The sequence below is a fragment of the Sus scrofa genome, chromosome 3 (genome assembly GCF_000003025.6).
Source record: "Sus scrofa isolate TJ Tabasco breed Duroc chromosome 3, Sscrofa11.1, whole genome shotgun sequence".
In the NCBI taxonomy this organism is placed as follows: Eukaryota; Metazoa; Chordata; class Mammalia; order Artiodactyla; family Suidae; genus Sus; species Sus scrofa.
The window spans coordinates 25,280,662-25,297,075 of NC_010445.4; the positions used below are offsets into that span (position 1 = coordinate 25,280,662).

The window sequence follows — 16,414 nt, forward strand, 5'->3', positions numbered from 1 at the left end:
ACTTAATTCTCCAGGAATCATCCCAGCAAGTCCCATAGTGTGCCATACACAACACACAGAGGCACATGGGCCCAGGGACACATGAGATGTGCCATGGAACACACTGGCACATTCATAGTCCAACACCCACGTTTGGAAGTTTCGAAACCTGATGGCTTTTCCAAGGAACCTAAGACCTTTACACTACAAATGCTTACATACTGTTACCAAGACAGAGCTCATTTAAGAAAATAAACCCTTCTTTCTTCTCCTTATTTTAAAATATATTTATGACCCATAAAAATACCTTCCTTGCACGTTATCCTTTCTCACTGTGATGAGAGGAAGGAGGTGGGCAGGGGGCTAGGACAATGGCAGTGGCAGCCAGGATGAGTCCACGGCAGCTTCCCCCTCCCTGAGGAGGGCCAGTGAGTGTGGACAGAAGTGGGCAAGCGAAAGACCTGCCTCAGCCTCGGCTCTGGAAAAGACTCCTCCTTCTTCCCAGCTTCCCACCTTACTCTCTGAGGCTGCAGAGCCATCTACATGGCTGGTAGGCAGGAAAAAGGGTGAAGGGGTCGAGGCTAATGGCAGACATCCTAGAGGTGGACAGTGGCCTGTCAAGGATAGATCTGAGGCCTGGCCTGGGAGGCACCTCCAGCCTTACAGATAGCTGGGTTTGATGCAGGACATGGGCTCCAGGGATAGTTCAGTCCAAAGCAAGAGCCAGTTGAGAAAAGGGTCAGACTCTAGAAGCCAACTTGAGCAGAGGTCCCCAAAGAGTGGTGGCTGTCTGGCCTGGCCCACCCAGCCCAGACCCTGGTCAGACCCACTACCCTCCCATGCTGGCTCCTCACCTCCGCCCCCAGGGATCCCAGACTGCACTTCAGGATGGATGAGGGGTAAGGGACAAGTGCTGGAGGCTGCTCTGTCGAAGAGAAATAAGCCCAAGTCTTCACATGTCATTCTGTTTGGCAGCGGGGATTGAGGAGAAAGGACCACCCTTTACTATTTGCTGGCAAGGTACAGCCTGCGTCTCTGTACCTTTTTACAGAATAAACATTTCCTTGAACTGGATGAGGAAGTACTCACCACTAAGTTTTTAGTGTTGTAACTTTTTTTTTATTATTACTCAAGGAATTTAATACATTTATAGTTGTACAATGATCATCACAATCCAGTTTTATAGGATTTCCATCCCACAACCGCGGCGCATCCCCTCCCCGACACACCTGCAACTTTGTTTTTAATTTGGGGGGATAATATCTTCAAATGCTTACAGAAATCATAAAAGATACTCAGTGAGGAGTTCCTGTTGTGGTACAGTGAAAAAACGAATCTGACTAGGAACCATGAGGTTGCAGTTTCGATCCCTGGACTTGCTAAGTGGGTTAAGGATCTGGCATTGTTGTAAGCTGAGGTGTAGGTGGCAGATTCGGCTCAGATCCCAAGTTGCTGTGGCTGTGTAGGTCAGCAGCTGTAGCTCCAATCAGACCCCTAGCCTGGGAACCTCCACATGCCGTGGGTGTGACCCTAAAAACAAAGGGGGGAAAAAAAAGGTACACAGTGAAAAATCTGCCTCCCACCCCCAGCCTCAGGTTTCACCACACCCTTAATCCCTCAGAGAACCATTGTTATTATTTCTATGTATCTTTTAAGGGTTTCTTTTTTTTTTTTTTTTTTTTTTTTTTGGTCTTTTTGCCATTTCTTGGGCCGCTCCCACGGCATATGGAGGTTCCCAGGCTAGGGGTCTAATCGGAGCTGTAGCTGCCAGCCTACGCCAGAGCCACAGCAACGCAGGATCTGAGCCTCGTCTGCAAACTACACCACAGCTCACGGCAACGCCGGATACTTAATCCACTGAGCAAGGCCAGGGATCAGAACTGCAACCTCATGGTTCCTAGTCAGATTCGTTTCTGCTGTGCCCACAACAGGTACTCCTTATTTTGCATTTAAAATGAAAATTTCAAACTATTTTATCCACTGCATTCAGAATCCTTCAAACAAACTTTGAAAAGAAAATTGACCAGTCATTTGGAGCTTAAAGTGAGCCTAACCATTGTGTTCTGCCAAATACCAGCATCCTCCTCATCAAAACCATAAGACTATCTTTTCCCCAACAAAGTTCTTTTCCTGTTTTTCCAGAGATTTTAGCATTTCATAAAATCCATTTTCCAGGTTTCTAATACTATTTGCAGGTAAAAAAGATCTGAGACAACTTTCCCAGTGTGAGTCCAGATTTTTGTACTGAGCCATAGAAAACTCATCTAATAAAGATGGTACCAGTGCTGATCAGACAGGCTTTTGAAAGTATTTAAGGTCTCATCAGACATGCAGCCTCTACATCTATATAAACAGCAGTGCCAAGGGGATTTTCACCTCCCCACATCTCCGTAAATACCTTCTCCATCAAGTAATCCAAGTAATAACCATGGGTTGGCATATATACCCTCAAAGCAAGATGAAACCCCTACTGTTCTCCGCAATCTAACAAGACCCTGCCTTAAACTTCCATAAGAATTTTTAGGGCTATGCTTGACCACCTAATAGAGAAAAGTGGCTGCCCCCAGGTTACTTCTAAGTAGACACTAGAGTGAAAACCTCAGCTTAGTCTACTTGGACTCAACTGAATTTTTTTTCCAAAACATCTTAACAAGTTAATCTGTGCACATAATTTTTAAAAAATTAAATAGCACGAAAAGCTCAAAATGAAAGAAACTCAGCTGCTATGTTTACAGCCTTTTTGTATGTACATAGTCCTAGTCACTTACTAGATAGAATTATTAACAATAACTGAGAAATTCTGATAGAAACACATTGGCTGCCCAGGATTTCAGGAGAGCACTTTTAATTTCTTTTTGTCTGTTTGTTTGCTTGCTTGTTATCTCTGCTCAAAAGTACATGTGGGCCAGCCCAGAAAACTTTGCATAGGAGACAGATAAAGTGATACTCACTAAAGTGACAGATTCCAACACAGCAGGAGATGATAGCAGACCTGTTTCTAGAAGAGTAACCCTGAAACTTGAACTCTTCTATCTACGTTGGTCTTGGCAGTAGCCGCAAGAGAATGGAAAAGTTGTGGGACAGTCAGAAGCAGTAAGATGTGCCCAGAGTGCCTTTCCTGGATTGGTGGAGCCATTCTGGAGGGAGGAGCAGAAGTTCTGGGCCAAGTTTACCTTGGAGATTTACACAGTCCCCTGAGACTGTTCCTTTTATAATTAATGAGTTACTGGACTTACTGTCATGACTCAGCAGATCTGTGAGGAACCCAGGATCTGTGAGGATTCAGGTTCCGTCTCTGGCCTCAGTGGGTCAGTGGGCTGTGGATCTTGCAGCCGTAAGCTGCAGACGTGGCTTGGATCCTTCCTTGCTGTGGCTGCGGTGTAGGCTGGCAGCTGGAGCTTCGATTGGTCCCCTAGCCTGGGAACTTCCATATGCCGTGGGTGTGCCCCTGAAAAGGAAAAAATAAAGAAGTTAATGATTTTCATACACCACAGGTTTTGGGGAGGCTGGGGAAGTAATGCATTTACATGGAGGGAAAGTGTCCATGGAGCTCCTGGAGAGGTTAGTCCTGTTTACAGGTGATTGTGTTTAGGGTGCAGTTAAGCCAGGGAGAAGGACAAGGAAAGTCTCTAAGCTGTTCAGTTTTAAAGTATTCATTTCTAAAAGAAGCATAGGGATCTAACTTTTTTCTTGGGTGTATAAGATGCCTATATTATTACGTGTATTCCTTGAGAGGGAACCAGGATCCTGCCTCAAGGCTGTACAGTTGCCTGACTGTTCCTCCCCTCCCTGATCAGTAACTATCTGACCATGTCCCTATAGGAACTCAGGGAAGGTCATGGTAGCTGAGTAAGACTCATTTCCTAAGAACAAGAAATGGGGTACACAAAAAGGCTTTTGCACCCAGGAGCCCCACAGTCCGGTTTCGCTATCACTTTATCGATCATTTTGGGAGCTGAATTCAGTTGAAAAACTTTGAGCACCTACTATGGGCTAGGCACTATGCTAGGCACTGAGGATGAAAAGAAAAACTAAACAATTTCAGCGAGCTCTCTCTGTGCCTCCTGACACCACAGCAAGGCCAGTGTAATGAGACTTCTTTTCACAAGCAACTGAGGACCTCCAGAAATAGATGCTGCACAATCTCCACCAATGACATTTTGAAAAGTAAAGGCGGAAGCAAAGGTGAAAGCCAAAAATAAGATTTTTGGATATAATGGTCAATCTGGGGTTAGAATAAAAGATGACTTTCAGTTCAATGACCCTTTTGCAGATTACTTCCATTGGAATTTGTGGGAACTCAAATCTGGCAACAACTTTTGTACTGGAGCAGTAGTTGAGGGTGAGTGCTGCCCACCATAGCTGTTAACCAAAGGTCTTTGCAGCCATCAGCCACTGCATCCACTGGATGGTGAGCCCTGAAGAAACTCAGGATGGAAACAGAATGCCAGCCATCAAACCATCAGACACTGTAGCCACCAACTCCCACCTGTTCCTCCCCCCCCCCCAGTGTACCCTCAAGAGACTCCGGATGAGAAAGCACAGGACACTGGCCCTAGATAGCTGAGGTGCATATCAAAGGAATGATTTCAGTGAACCCTGACTCTTGCATTTCCCATACATGGAAAAGCACTAAATCCCTTAACCAGAAATAATCTTTTGATGTTCATACTATCTGGTCTTGGTTGCAAAAACTCCTATATATCCTGACTCCTCTCTTACCTCTTTGGAGCAGTCCTTAGAGTTATCAGATAGGCTGTGTCCTGGGCTTAAGACCTGAGTGTTGTCCGCATAATAAAGCATGATTCTCATCTTTTAGGTTGTGCTCCCCCCACCCCCAGTCAATAGTAGGGAGCATTTATTCCTCCTGAACACAGTCTTCAAAAGTGGCATCTTTTCAGTTTAAAAAAGATAACACATTATCATGATAGTTGCTGAGGCTGCGGATAAAAGCACAGAGAAAGCAGTGTGAAACACTTATACAAACCACTATTCTTAGTTCTAAGTCATATGGAAACAAGTTCTGGCAAATTTAGGCTAGAAAGGATTTTATTGGAAGCTTTTGGGAAGTTGACAGAATTATAACGACGGCGGGAGGAACAAGTGCCACGGAGGGTAAGAGACTCTAGGCGGCTGGAACCAGCATCAAGGTTCTAGAAAGCGCCCCACCACCAGTTTTGGAATCTGGACAGCAGGAATACGCTGTCACCAGAGACGGGCCACTTCTCCAGTAAATCACCTCCTTCCGGTGGTGAGGTGAAAGCGACTAGCTGTCAATCATCGCCGGGGACGGACCTCACGCCACCACTCTGCAGCCTTCCGCCGCGGGCTTTAGGACCCTGTAGTCGGAAGGAGGCTTGGCGGAAGGACTTCTAGAGGTCGTCGCGCACACATGACATAAGCAGCCCGCGCCTGCAGAGGTGAGGGCGCCAGGCCCGCGGAGAAGCACGTTGCCCGCCTGCTTCAGTTCTCAAGCACTATGGCGGCCCCCGTCCAGCAGCCTCTTCAGCCTGGTGGCGGGAAGCGCAAGGGCAAGGCTCAGTACCTGCAGGCCAAGCGGGCTCGGCGCTGCGAAGGCGGCGGGCCCCGGCAGTTGGAGCCGGGGCTACAGGGCATTCTCATCACCTGCAACATGAATGAGCGCAAGTGTGTGGAGGAGGCCTACAGTCTGCTCAACGAATACGGCGACGACATGTACGGGCCAGAAAAGGTACCGGCTCGGGGAAGAGCAGGCGGACCAAGCGGCCTTTCAGGGAGGAGGAAAGGGTGGCAGGCCAGCTCCTGTATACGCATGCGCGAGTTTAGCCGCACCCGTAGCGATGAGGGGGCGTGGTTTGCCTCTGTTCCCCTAGGAGCCCCAGGGTGCCTCGGTTCCCCACCTCTACCCGGTCCTGTGCTTCAAATTCTAGCGCTTTGGGCGTTTCCCGCCTCTTCGTTAATCACGATGGTGGCTCCAATTTATAGATTGCTTTTTGCGGTTCAGACTTTGTTTCTGAAGACCTTTCAGAAACGTGTACGTCTCGCGGTAACCTCGTGAAGTATTGCTCACGAGGACACAGGTTCATGTAGGTTAGGTTCTAGGTGGTTCAAGTTCTCAAGGGCACAAACTTCATTCGTCCTTACGGTTTCTGCTATCTTACTACCGTTTAAACATTGCGACTGTTCTAATGTGTTAGTCTTCAGCAATAACATCTCTGAAATAGTGGTTTTAGTACTAGTCTAATAGTTGCTTCTCAAATAGATATAAAAATACATTTCAAAAAGTAAAAACTTTTGTAACAGTACCGTCTAAAATCTAATTGTCCCATCACAGTTTGGAAATAATATTATTGGCGTAGGATTTGGACCCATGCACACATGCACACCCCAAGGAATTAAACGGGAGGGGGTTAAAATTCAGAGGATTGTCATTTACTAGCTCAGTTGGATGGGCTTGTCATTTAATTCTGCTGAGCTAGATAAAAAAGAGAATAATGATAGGACTTTGAAAGATTGGCTAAAAGGTTGCTTATGGACACAAAATAACATCCTGGTATGCAACAAAAGCTCCATAAATGTGTAAAATTACCATTAGTGCCTGATTGGCAACCATGTTAGTGGGGCAGAGAACTGGGCAATAAGTGTATGTCTTGTCTGTACTGATACCTTGAGCAAGGTCTCAAACTTTTTCTGTACTGGATACCACAGTAGAACAGGAGTAAGGATTTTTAACTTCATAACTATTTGGTTTAATCTCACGAAAGTGTGGTGTCATGTCAGGCACAAAGGTATCTTTTGATGGGATTAAGGTCCACCCTGAAATGATTCATCTGGTGAGCACATTTCACTCTGTCCCAGACTGTCAGGGTTTTGAAAGCGTTTTCAAATTGTATGTACCTCAGTCTGAGGGAACTCCTTTCTTCCTCCACATTTTGGCAGGAGTGATGTCTTAATAAAGAGCTTTCTTGTCAATATTGAGTCCTCTGCCACTGGGTTTCATAGAAGTAGTGACAGTTTTAACACGGGCTGTTGTGGCATTTCTGCTCATTAGTTTTATGCAAACAGTTTTCAGACAAGGATCAGCAACCCTCAGGGAGTGAGGGAGAAGACGATGATGATGTGGAGGCTGCCTTGAAGAAAGAAGTTGGTGACATTAAGGCATCCACAGAGATGAGGTTAAGAAGATTCCAGTCAGTGGAGAGTGGAGCAAATAATGTCGTCTTCATCAGGACTCTTGGCATAGGTGTGTCTGACTAATACACCTTAAGATTATTGATCCCATAATATCTGGACTTCTGTCTTAGAGAACACTGCCTACAAATGGCTTCATGGATATGGCTCAGTTGATCATTTGGTTGCATCCTCTACACTCAGTTAACACAGGCATATAGAGAGGTAGAAAGGGGTGGTGGAAATAGCTTTGGCTTAGGAGTGGAAATCTGGCTTTGCCACTTCCTTTGTCTGTAACTTTAGACAAAACAAGAGTACATGTTCTGCCTAAAGGAGCAGCTGCCACTTCACCCCAGCCAATCTGGAATGGCTCCAGCCATTTGGGAATATAGTCTTAGGAGAGCCAAATCTACTGATTTTTTTTCAAAAGAAGTTGGAAACCTGGAAAAGTTTTTATTTATTTATTTGTTTGTTTATTTATTTTGTCTTTTCGTCTTTTTTAGGGCCGTACCCGCGGCGTATGGAGGTTCTCAGGCTAGGGGTCCAATTGGAGTTACAGCTGCCAGCCTGCGCCACAGCCACAGCAATGCCAGATCCAAGCTGTGTCTGCGACCTATGCCATAGGTCACAGCAATGCCAGATCCTTAACCGACTGAGCGAGGCCAGGGATTGAACCCATAACCTCATAGTTCCTAGTCGGATTTGATTCTGCTGTGCCACAATGGGAACTCCTGGAAAAGTTTTTAGGTTTGCTTTTTTTTTTTTTTGTCTTTTGTCTTTTTTTGTTGTTGTTGTTGTTGCTATTTCTTGGGCCGCTCCCGCGGCATATGGAGGTTCCCAGGCTAGGGGTTGAATTGGAGCTGTAGCCACCAGCCTACGCCAGAGCCACAGCAACGCGGGATCCGAGCCGTGTTTGCAACCTACACCACAGCTCACGGCAACGCCGGATCGTTAACCCACTGAGCAAGGCTGGGGATCGAACCCGCAACCTCATGGTTCCTAGTCGGATTCGTTAACCACTGCGCCACGACGGGAACTCCAGGTTTGCTTATTTAAAAAAATAGTTGCAAACTGTTGCCTTTGGGCTGAATAAGCCATGAGATCCTGCTGCATAGCACTAGAAACTGTGGTCACTTATGATGAAGCATCAGGGAGGATAATGTGAAAAAAAGAATGTGCATATGAATGTATGACTGGGTCACTTTGCCATACAGTAGAAAATTGACAAAACACTGTAAACCAGCTATAATGGAAAAAATAAAAATCATTTAATTTTCTTAAATAAAAATAAAAAATATTGAAAGCACTGAGCAGCCCCAAACAGGCTTATATGTAGTCAGCATTCCCCCTAAGGACTACATTATGATCTTGTGCAATTCATGGCTCTGGGCGCTCCTCTGAGGTCGGAAATCTAGACTTCTGTACAAACTTAGCTAATGTATTGATTAAGTCTGCTTAAGTGACTTGCATGTTTTTGTTTTGTTTTTGTAAAAAAGCGTGCACTATTTAATATTGATTACTTTGATAGTTGCTGCTGTTTAGGATAACAACGGCATGGTATTACTATGAGCTAAATGATTAGACTTCCCAAATAAGTTAACTCCAGTGTCTTCATGAACAACTGTTGTCAGTAAAAGCACAGTTAAATATACTTACAGTAGTAATAGATAGTAGGCACCAAAGAAATAGTAGTTGGAAAAAATGGTGGGTTAAACTTATTTAAGATTCATTATAGGAGTTCCCATTGTGGTGCAGCAGAAATGAATCTGACTAGGAACCATGAAATTGCGGGTTCGATCTCTGGCCTTGCTCAGTGGGTTAAGGATCCGGTGTTGCCGTGAGCTGTGGTGTAGGTTGCAGACATGGCTTGGATCTGGAGTTGCTGTGGCTCTGGCATAGGCCAGTGGCAACAGCTCTGATTAGACCCCTAGCCTGGGAACCTCCATATGCTGCAGGTTCGGCCCTAAAAGTTCAAAAGACCAAAAAAAAAGATTCATTATAATTTTTTTCTACTTTTATGTGGATTTGTGTCACTGCCAATTAACTGTCATTTTAGAGAATTCGAAGAGTTTAAAACGTCTGAGAACTTACTTTTTTGTTTTTGTTTTTGTTTTTGTTTTTGTCTTTTTTTGTCTTTTTGCCTTTTCTAGGACTGCTCCTGTGGCATATGGAGGTTCCCAGGCTAGGGGTCTAATCAGAGCTGTAGCTGCCGGCCTACCCCACAGCCACAGCACCTCGGGATCTGAGCCTCGTCTGCAGCCTACACCACAGCTCACGGCAACGCCGGATCCTTAACCCCACTGAGCAACCCCGGATCCTTAACCCGCTGAGCAAGGCCAGGGATCGAACCCACAACCTCATGGTTCCTAGTCAGATTCATTAACCACTGCGCCCGACGGGAACTCCTGAGAACTTACATTCTTAAACTTACTTGTTCTTGCTGATTTTTTTTTTTTTTTCTTTTCGATTTTAGAACCTGAGAAATTAGTGCATCATATTCTCCAAGATATGTACAAAACCAAGAAGAAGAAGACTCGAGTTATTCTACGAATGTTACCCATCTCAGGCACATGCAAGGCTTTCTTAGAAGATATGAAAAAATACGCAGAAACATTTTTGGAACCTTGGTTTAAAGCTCCAAACAAAGGAACATTTCAGATTGTATACAAATCTCGGAATAATAGTCATATGAATAGAGAAGAAGTTATCAAAGAATTGGCAGGTATGTTTCTCTTAGTGATTTTACATAGGCGTGCCATGGTGAATCCTTGTTTTCAAGATTTTTTTAAAAAATATTTAAGGCTTATTTTTGTTTGTCTTTTTAGGGCTGCACCCACGGCATATAGAGATTCCTAGGTTAGGGGTCTAATCGGTGCTGCAGCTGCCAGCCTACACCAGAGCCATGGCAACCCCAGATCCGAGCCGCGTCTGAGACCCATACCACAGCTCACAGCAATGCTGGATCCTTAACCCACTGAGCGAGGCCAGGGATCGAACCTGCGTCCTCATGGTTCCTAGTCAGATTCGTTTCCACTGTGCCACGACGGGAACTCCTAAGGCTTATGTTTTTGAGTGCTGAACAAGTATATTAAAATATTCTTCAGTCCTATCAAACCCGTTTTTGATATGTTGGGTATGAGATTTTTGGTAGTTAGATACTAAAAGTCAAGATTGAATTTTCTTTGGGGAAAAAGTGCTCTTATTAAATGTCTCAGGATGTCATTTGTATTTATTTATTGAAAGTTCAGAGAATTTAACTGAAGTCCATGTAGAAGAGTGGACTAGTATGTACATACTGTGTTAACAAGTTCTAAATTGGAGGAGATGATGGATTGTTTTTGTATCCACCAAGCTTCCTGGTATTCTTCTCAGCCTGTTTTCCTGTTCCTTCTGTTGTAGGAATAGTAGGCAGCCTTAATTCGGAAAATAAAGTGGATCTTACCAATCCACAGTACACCGTGGTAGTAGAAATCATTAAAGCTGTCTGCTGCCTGAGTGTTGTGAAGGATTACACGTTGCTCAGAAAATACAATCTCCAGGAAGTGGTGAAGAGTGCCAAGGACTCATCACAGCTTAACCCGAAGCAGGCAGCACAAGCAGGAAATGGTAAAGAAGCTAAATTGGAGTCTGGTGACAAATCAAATCAAAATGACCCAGCAGAAGGAAAAAATAACCAACAGATGGTGCCAGAGAAGAGTGAGGAGCTGGATCACACAGAACCAACATCTGAGACACAGGTGGTGAGTGAGGGGGAAGCTAAACCTGAACTTGCACGTCAAGTCACAGAAGGATCTGAGTTAAGTAAAAATGACCTCTCCTAAGGGAAAAAAAATCATTTGGTGTTGGAGGTGAGTTTCTCAGCTGTGGTTCCATGAGATGTTACTGGGGTTCCATATAAAGAAAGTGTGGCTAAAAATACTATTTTTGAGTTTGTGTGCTGCATAATACTATAGTCATAATAATTGAGGATCCCTGTTAATAGTTTCTTTAGCGATCTCTGAGCCCTGTGTGGCAGTATGCAGTAGGCCCAGTGCATTTGGTTGAGCTTGGAGGGGCTGTGGATAAATTAAATTGGTGAACACTACTGCACAGAGCAGACGGTGGGAGGAGGATGCAGTTGCCCTCTCCCTCCTCACCCTCCCCTTCGGCGCTGCCAGCTGGAGTGAATAAGCTCTGTGAAATAGAAACTCAGAGGGAAATTTTCATTCTAAGGAAGGAATTTTTACCTAGTGCACCTCACTTGTCCTCTCCCACTTTGTTGTGAACATTGCAGAAATATGGGTCGCATAGAAGTTAATTGTTTCGTGAAGTTTTTGTACGTCGTGTGATTATCTTGTTTAGTTTCCATTTTAATACTAACATTTACTACAAACAAATCAGATGGTCCAGTGTTGCAGTTTTTGAAGGCGAAGTATGAGAAGTGTACCATTCTGTGCCTAGAATTGCAGGTGTTTCTAATAGTTAGTGATGAAGAATTAATCTTCTGAATTATTACAGTATACTAGTGCAACAAGGGACTCAAATTCTTCTCAGTAGTTTTATATGGACTCATAATGCAGGCCGTCCCATTCCATTGTACATTGTGAAATGCAACTGAGAAGCTTAACATTTGCTTCAGCAATTGTAACCATAAATTATAGCCATTTGATAAAGGTGTTGATTATTTTTAATAGCTTTGGAGTATCAAAACAGTAAAGCTTTTGTTTAAAAAAAATCACATTTGGTCAAAGGGTTTAGGAAACAAATGACTTAGTAGCAGAATTTTTTTGGAAAAAAAAATTCATAGTTGGTAAGAATCTAATAGTACCAACATTAAATTGTCAGGTCAAGACACAATATAAAAAATTGAAAAGACTACTTTCAGTGTTGACTTAAATCACATGATGCTAAAGAGGTTTGTATAAAAGCAGCAGCTTCTCTAGGTTGATGAATCAGCAAATTTCATGAATATTTGTCATGTTAAAGCATTTGTAAGATTTGACGAGGAAATTCAAGAAAACTTTTCCCACTCTTAGGAGCCTCCAAAAACAATGGCCAATGTAAATTTAATAAGTTTTCATTTCTGAAAACCAGTGATCTGTCGTTTGTACTCCTAGTGCCCCACCAGTGACTGACTCTATGACAAGTTTTGCCTCATTTTAGTAAAAGAAAATTCCGGTGTTGATATTACAGCACACTGCTTTTTTCACAGAGAAGTGTTGATATAAGAAACCTGGAGATGAACCGAAGAAAGTTGTGAATAATGCTACAAAAATAGTTAAAGATCCATTTATGTAAGAGTGTTACAAAACAGCAACAAGCAACAACAGGAGTTCCCATCGTGGCTCAGTGGTTAACGAATCTGACTAGGAACCATGAGGCTGCAGATTTGATCCCTGACCTCACTCATCAGGTTAAGGATCCAGCGTTGCCATGAGTTGAGGTGTAGGTCGCAGACTCAGCTCGGATCCCACGTTGCTGTACACCTAGCCTGGGAACCTCCATATGCCACAGGTGCGGCCCTAGAAAAGACCAAAAAAAAAAAAAAAACCCAACAACAACAAAAGCTGAACAAAGAGCACATATATCTCCTACATGCAGAAATCCAGTTACTTATCAAAGGAAGCGTTCTCCACAGGCATATTTGAATTGAAAGGTGAATTGCCAGAGTACTTAGAAGAAAATACTAGGCCAAATTTTCCTGAATGCTTTGAAGACAAAGAATGGCTATAGAATCTTGTCTGTTTAGCAGACATTTTAAATTGTATGAACAGCTGGACAGTTTCTGCAAGGGCCTGGAGAAAATATTTTTCCCTAAAAGTGACAAGAATCTTAGATGAAAAGAAACTGACTCTTTGTAATAATTACATTGGGAAAGGCACTCTTGAAATGTTTTTGCAGCCCCCTGGGTTTAAGAATGAAGAAAGCAACGTGTCTCAAGCCTTATGTAAAATCTTCTTGAAGAACTGCAAAACCAAATTAGATAGCATTTCACCCCCTTTTTTCCCAATACCGGTGTGTGACTGGGTGAGGAACCCTTTCTCAAAATTTCAGCCTGAGGTTTTTGTTTTTGAGAAGAGGAAGAACTCTTGAGAGTCCTAGTCTGACAGTCGTGGATTTCTCTGAAACCAGAATTGCTTATTGTTGACACTCACATATGTTGATGGTTCCCTTAACTTCAATGTTTTTTTTAAGGGTTCCTCCAGGGTAAAATTACTAAACAAGGTGGAAGAGACAGACACTGTGGAAACTAATGGAAAAAAGCTGGAAGAGGGCTTCAAAATAAACTGTCTGGATTGAGAATACTATGGGGTTGTGAAATTAGCTTGTGGAGTTGGATATATTCTTAAGTTTTAAAAATTTTAGTAGTGGTGGTTCTTCCTGCACCAATGGCTATATTTGTTTATTGGCAAGTGAACATAGAAATATATTTTTATCCTCCTAGCTAGCGTTCCTGCTAAGTCAGACTAGAAGGATTTGGGAAGGGCAAAGATAATTGAAAGGGCCTTGCTAATTAGCAGATGAGGCTGGAACTTCCTTATATATCTTTAGCTATTTAGAATGTTAACTCCTAACAGGTGGAGGTCATCTTGGAAGGATGATGATAAGAGCCTTGTCAGTATCATTGAGGGAACATGGATGATAGGATTTTGTGCCTTCATCAGACTTTTTCCAAGACAAAGATAATTTTATTTTGATAGTATAAGACTCTGGGACTCTGGGAATAAGTTGGCCACATGCTTTAGGACATAGAGCTCTATGGAACTGAGTTCCTTTTATTTTGTGAAAGCTGCTACTCTATGGAAAGACTTCGATTTAGTAGTTTGTTTTTAATCCCCTTTTATATTCCTATTTGTTAAGACCTGATCTGAGTATGACAAAAGCTATTCCTCCCCAAATATAAGTAGTCTTGTGTTCTGTTGGAATCTTTCATTCATTGAAAGATTTGTTTTCAGGTTTACCAACTGCTTATTTTCACTGACATTTGACCATTATTATAGATATATTTTTTAAGTGATAAGATTCCAGGTGGGAATTGAGTGCTTTTTGTCCTTTTAATTTTTATTTTAGAAGTGATATCAGTTTGGGAGTTCCCATTGTGGCATAGCAGAAACAAATCCAACTAGTTATCCATGAGGACGTGGGTTGGATCCCTGGCCTTGCTCAGTAGGTTAAAGATCCAGTGTTGCTGTGAGCTGTGGTGTAGGTCGCAGACACGGCTGGGACCCTGTTTTACAGTGGCTGTGGTATAGGCCAGAAGCTGAAACTCTTGATTTGACCCCTAGCCTAGGAACTTCCATATGTCTCAAGTGTGGCCCTGAAAAAGAAAGGAAAAAAAAAATTATGTCAGTTAAAAAAACTCCACTTCAGGGTTATGGTTTAGTAAACTTGTTTTGCTCTGTGGAGGAAAGAATGTTAAATTTGATAATTTTAAAACATGTTTCTCTAAGGTTAAACATGATTTATAAATGTTATTTTCACTTGTATGTTGCTTTTGTTATGGCCAAATATTCAACTTGTTTTTCATAGTTCTGATGTTTTCAGAAAAATTAAAATAAATTTGTTCCCCAAGATTGGTGTTTTCTACTTTTTCTTTCTTTCTCTTAGTAAATCTATTGCTTTGTAAAGTAGATATATCATAAAAGATGTTATGTCAAATTATATATCAGAAGTCATGCACTTCTGATATAAAAGTAAAAATACAAAAGACTTACTAATTACTCTTGAATAACTTTTTTTTTGCCTTTTTAGGGCTGCACCTGAGGCATATGGAAGTCCCCAGGCTAGCAGTCGAATCAGAGCTTATACCACAGCCACATCAACGCCAGATCTGAGCCACATATGTGACCTACACTGCAGCTCATGACAATGCCGGCTTCTTAACCCACTGAGAGAGGCCAGGGATTGAACCTGTGTCTTCATGGTTACTAGTCGGGTTCATGTCTGCTGAACCGCAACAGCAACTCCCTAAAAACTCTTAAGTAATTCAATTGTTAGACATTTTATAGTGCGTTTGCTTCAAAATGGAGTAATGCAATACTTAATTAAATACATTTATTGGCTTTTGAACATTTTAATATTTTAATCTACCTTAAAGAATTAGTAGCGGAGTTCCCGTCGTGGCGCAGTGGTTAACGAATCCGACTAGGAACCATGAGGTTGCGGGTTAGGTCCCTGCCCTTGCTCAGTGGGTTAACTATTCGGCGTTGCCGTGACCTGTGGTGTAGGTTGCAGACTCGGCTTGGATCCTGCGTTGCTGTGGCTCTGGCGTAGGCCGGTGGCTACAGCTCTGATTCGACCCCTAGCCTGGGAACCTCCATATGCCGCGGGAGCGGCCCAAGAAATAGCAAAAAGACAAAAAAAAAAAAAAAAAAAAAAGAATTAGTAGCATATAAATATGTTAAGCAGAAGAAATTCTGTCTTGAACATTTCTCTTAGAAGAATTCTGATCTTTATTTTTAATTAATCAGGCACAATAAATTCCTTGTCCGTTGTACATTTCTAATTATTTGATCCCGACTACTTTAAACAATACAAGTCATTAATCATTGTCTTTGTTGGTTTGCTCACCATAAGAATTTTCTTCCCAAATATCTTTAGATTTTTACTTATTTATTTTTTGGCTAAGTACAAAACAAAACTCAGTTGAGTTTTTAACTAGGAACAGTCTTAAGCGTTTTAAGAGAATAGTCCCTGAATTATCAGGAAGCAAGAACTGAAAGGAAGCAACCCTGTTAACTACTTGATGCCACAGTTTTCTTCTCAGGCTATGCTCGACCCCATTCACGGTCTCTTAAAATGTTGCGTTTGATTTTCCCAGTGACTGTCTTGGGGAGTTCTTGAACAAATTCCACCTAATCAACAGGAAAACATATTGTGAGACACTTGATTCCATTTTGACTGTCTTGTCAGTAAAACAGAAGAGCGCTTTCATGAAACTGTTGTTGATGATGTCTTTACTAGTTCTTTTGTTTTTTTGTTTTTTTTTTTCTTTTTAGGGTCGCACCTGCAGCATATGGACGTTCCCTGGCTAAGGGTCGAGCTGCAGCTGCCAGCCTGCACAGCCACAGCAACATACGGCAATGCCAGATTGGAAACCCACTGAGTGAGGATTGAACCTGTATCCCCATGGATACTAGTCAGGCTCATTATCACCAAGCCACAACAGGAACTTCCATACCAATTTTTGGTGCACAGTTCACCTGTATGCTTCCACAGGTATAATCCCTTTGTTCTATTGCTGTCCTCCAGTTCAGACCAGACCTAGGTCTGTACTGCCCCAGGGAAATAGAGGCCACAACTAAAG

At 42.7% G+C, this 16,414-nt stretch overlaps 3 protein-coding genes across 9 annotated transcripts in view; 1 reads left to right on the forward strand and 2 right to left on the reverse strand.

Moving 5' to 3' along the window:
• The window catches only part of ACSM3 (acyl-CoA synthetase medium-chain family member 3), a 36,341-nt gene extending 32,939 nt beyond the window's left edge, over nt 1-3,402 (reverse strand). The window contains exons 1-2 of one of the 4 annotated variants that reach the window (XM_013995610.2): nt 2,931-3,165; nt 834-904 (exon numbers count right to left, since the gene is read on the reverse strand). The gene's annotated coding sequence lies outside the window, so the exon portion shown is untranslated. Of the gene's footprint in view, nt 1-833; nt 905-2,930; nt 3,169-3,215 lie in introns of those variants that run through there. The other 3 variants (XM_021086514.1, XM_003124568.5, XM_005662098.3) reach the window with 3 other exon arrangements.
• THUMPD1 (THUMP domain containing 1) overlaps nt 5,021-16,414 on the forward strand; it is a 30,029-nt gene continuing 18,635 nt past the window's right edge. The window contains exons 1-5 of one of the 3 annotated variants that reach the window (XM_005662087.3): nt 5,023-5,689; nt 7,024-7,201; nt 9,602-9,850; nt 10,528-10,868; nt 12,320-14,681. In XM_005662087.3, coding sequence (XP_005662144.1) covers nt 5,459-5,689; nt 7,024-7,201; nt 9,602-9,850; nt 10,528-10,868; nt 12,320-12,367 — 1,047 coding nt within the window. In that variant the 5' untranslated portion in view covers nt 5,023-5,458 and the 3' untranslated portion in view covers nt 12,368-14,681. 3 annotated transcript variants of the gene reach the window in all.
• ACSM4 (acyl-CoA synthetase medium-chain family member 4) overlaps nt 15,541-16,414 on the reverse strand; it is a 30,853-nt gene continuing 29,979 nt past the window's right edge. Inside the window, exon 14 of one of the 2 annotated variants that reach the window (NM_001243022.1) lies at nt 15,541-15,962. In NM_001243022.1, coding sequence (NP_001229951.1) covers nt 15,876-15,962 — 87 coding nt within the window. In that variant the 3' untranslated portion in view covers nt 15,541-15,875. The remainder of the gene's footprint in view (nt 15,963-16,414) is intronic. The other variant, XM_021085656.1, reaches the window with a different exon arrangement.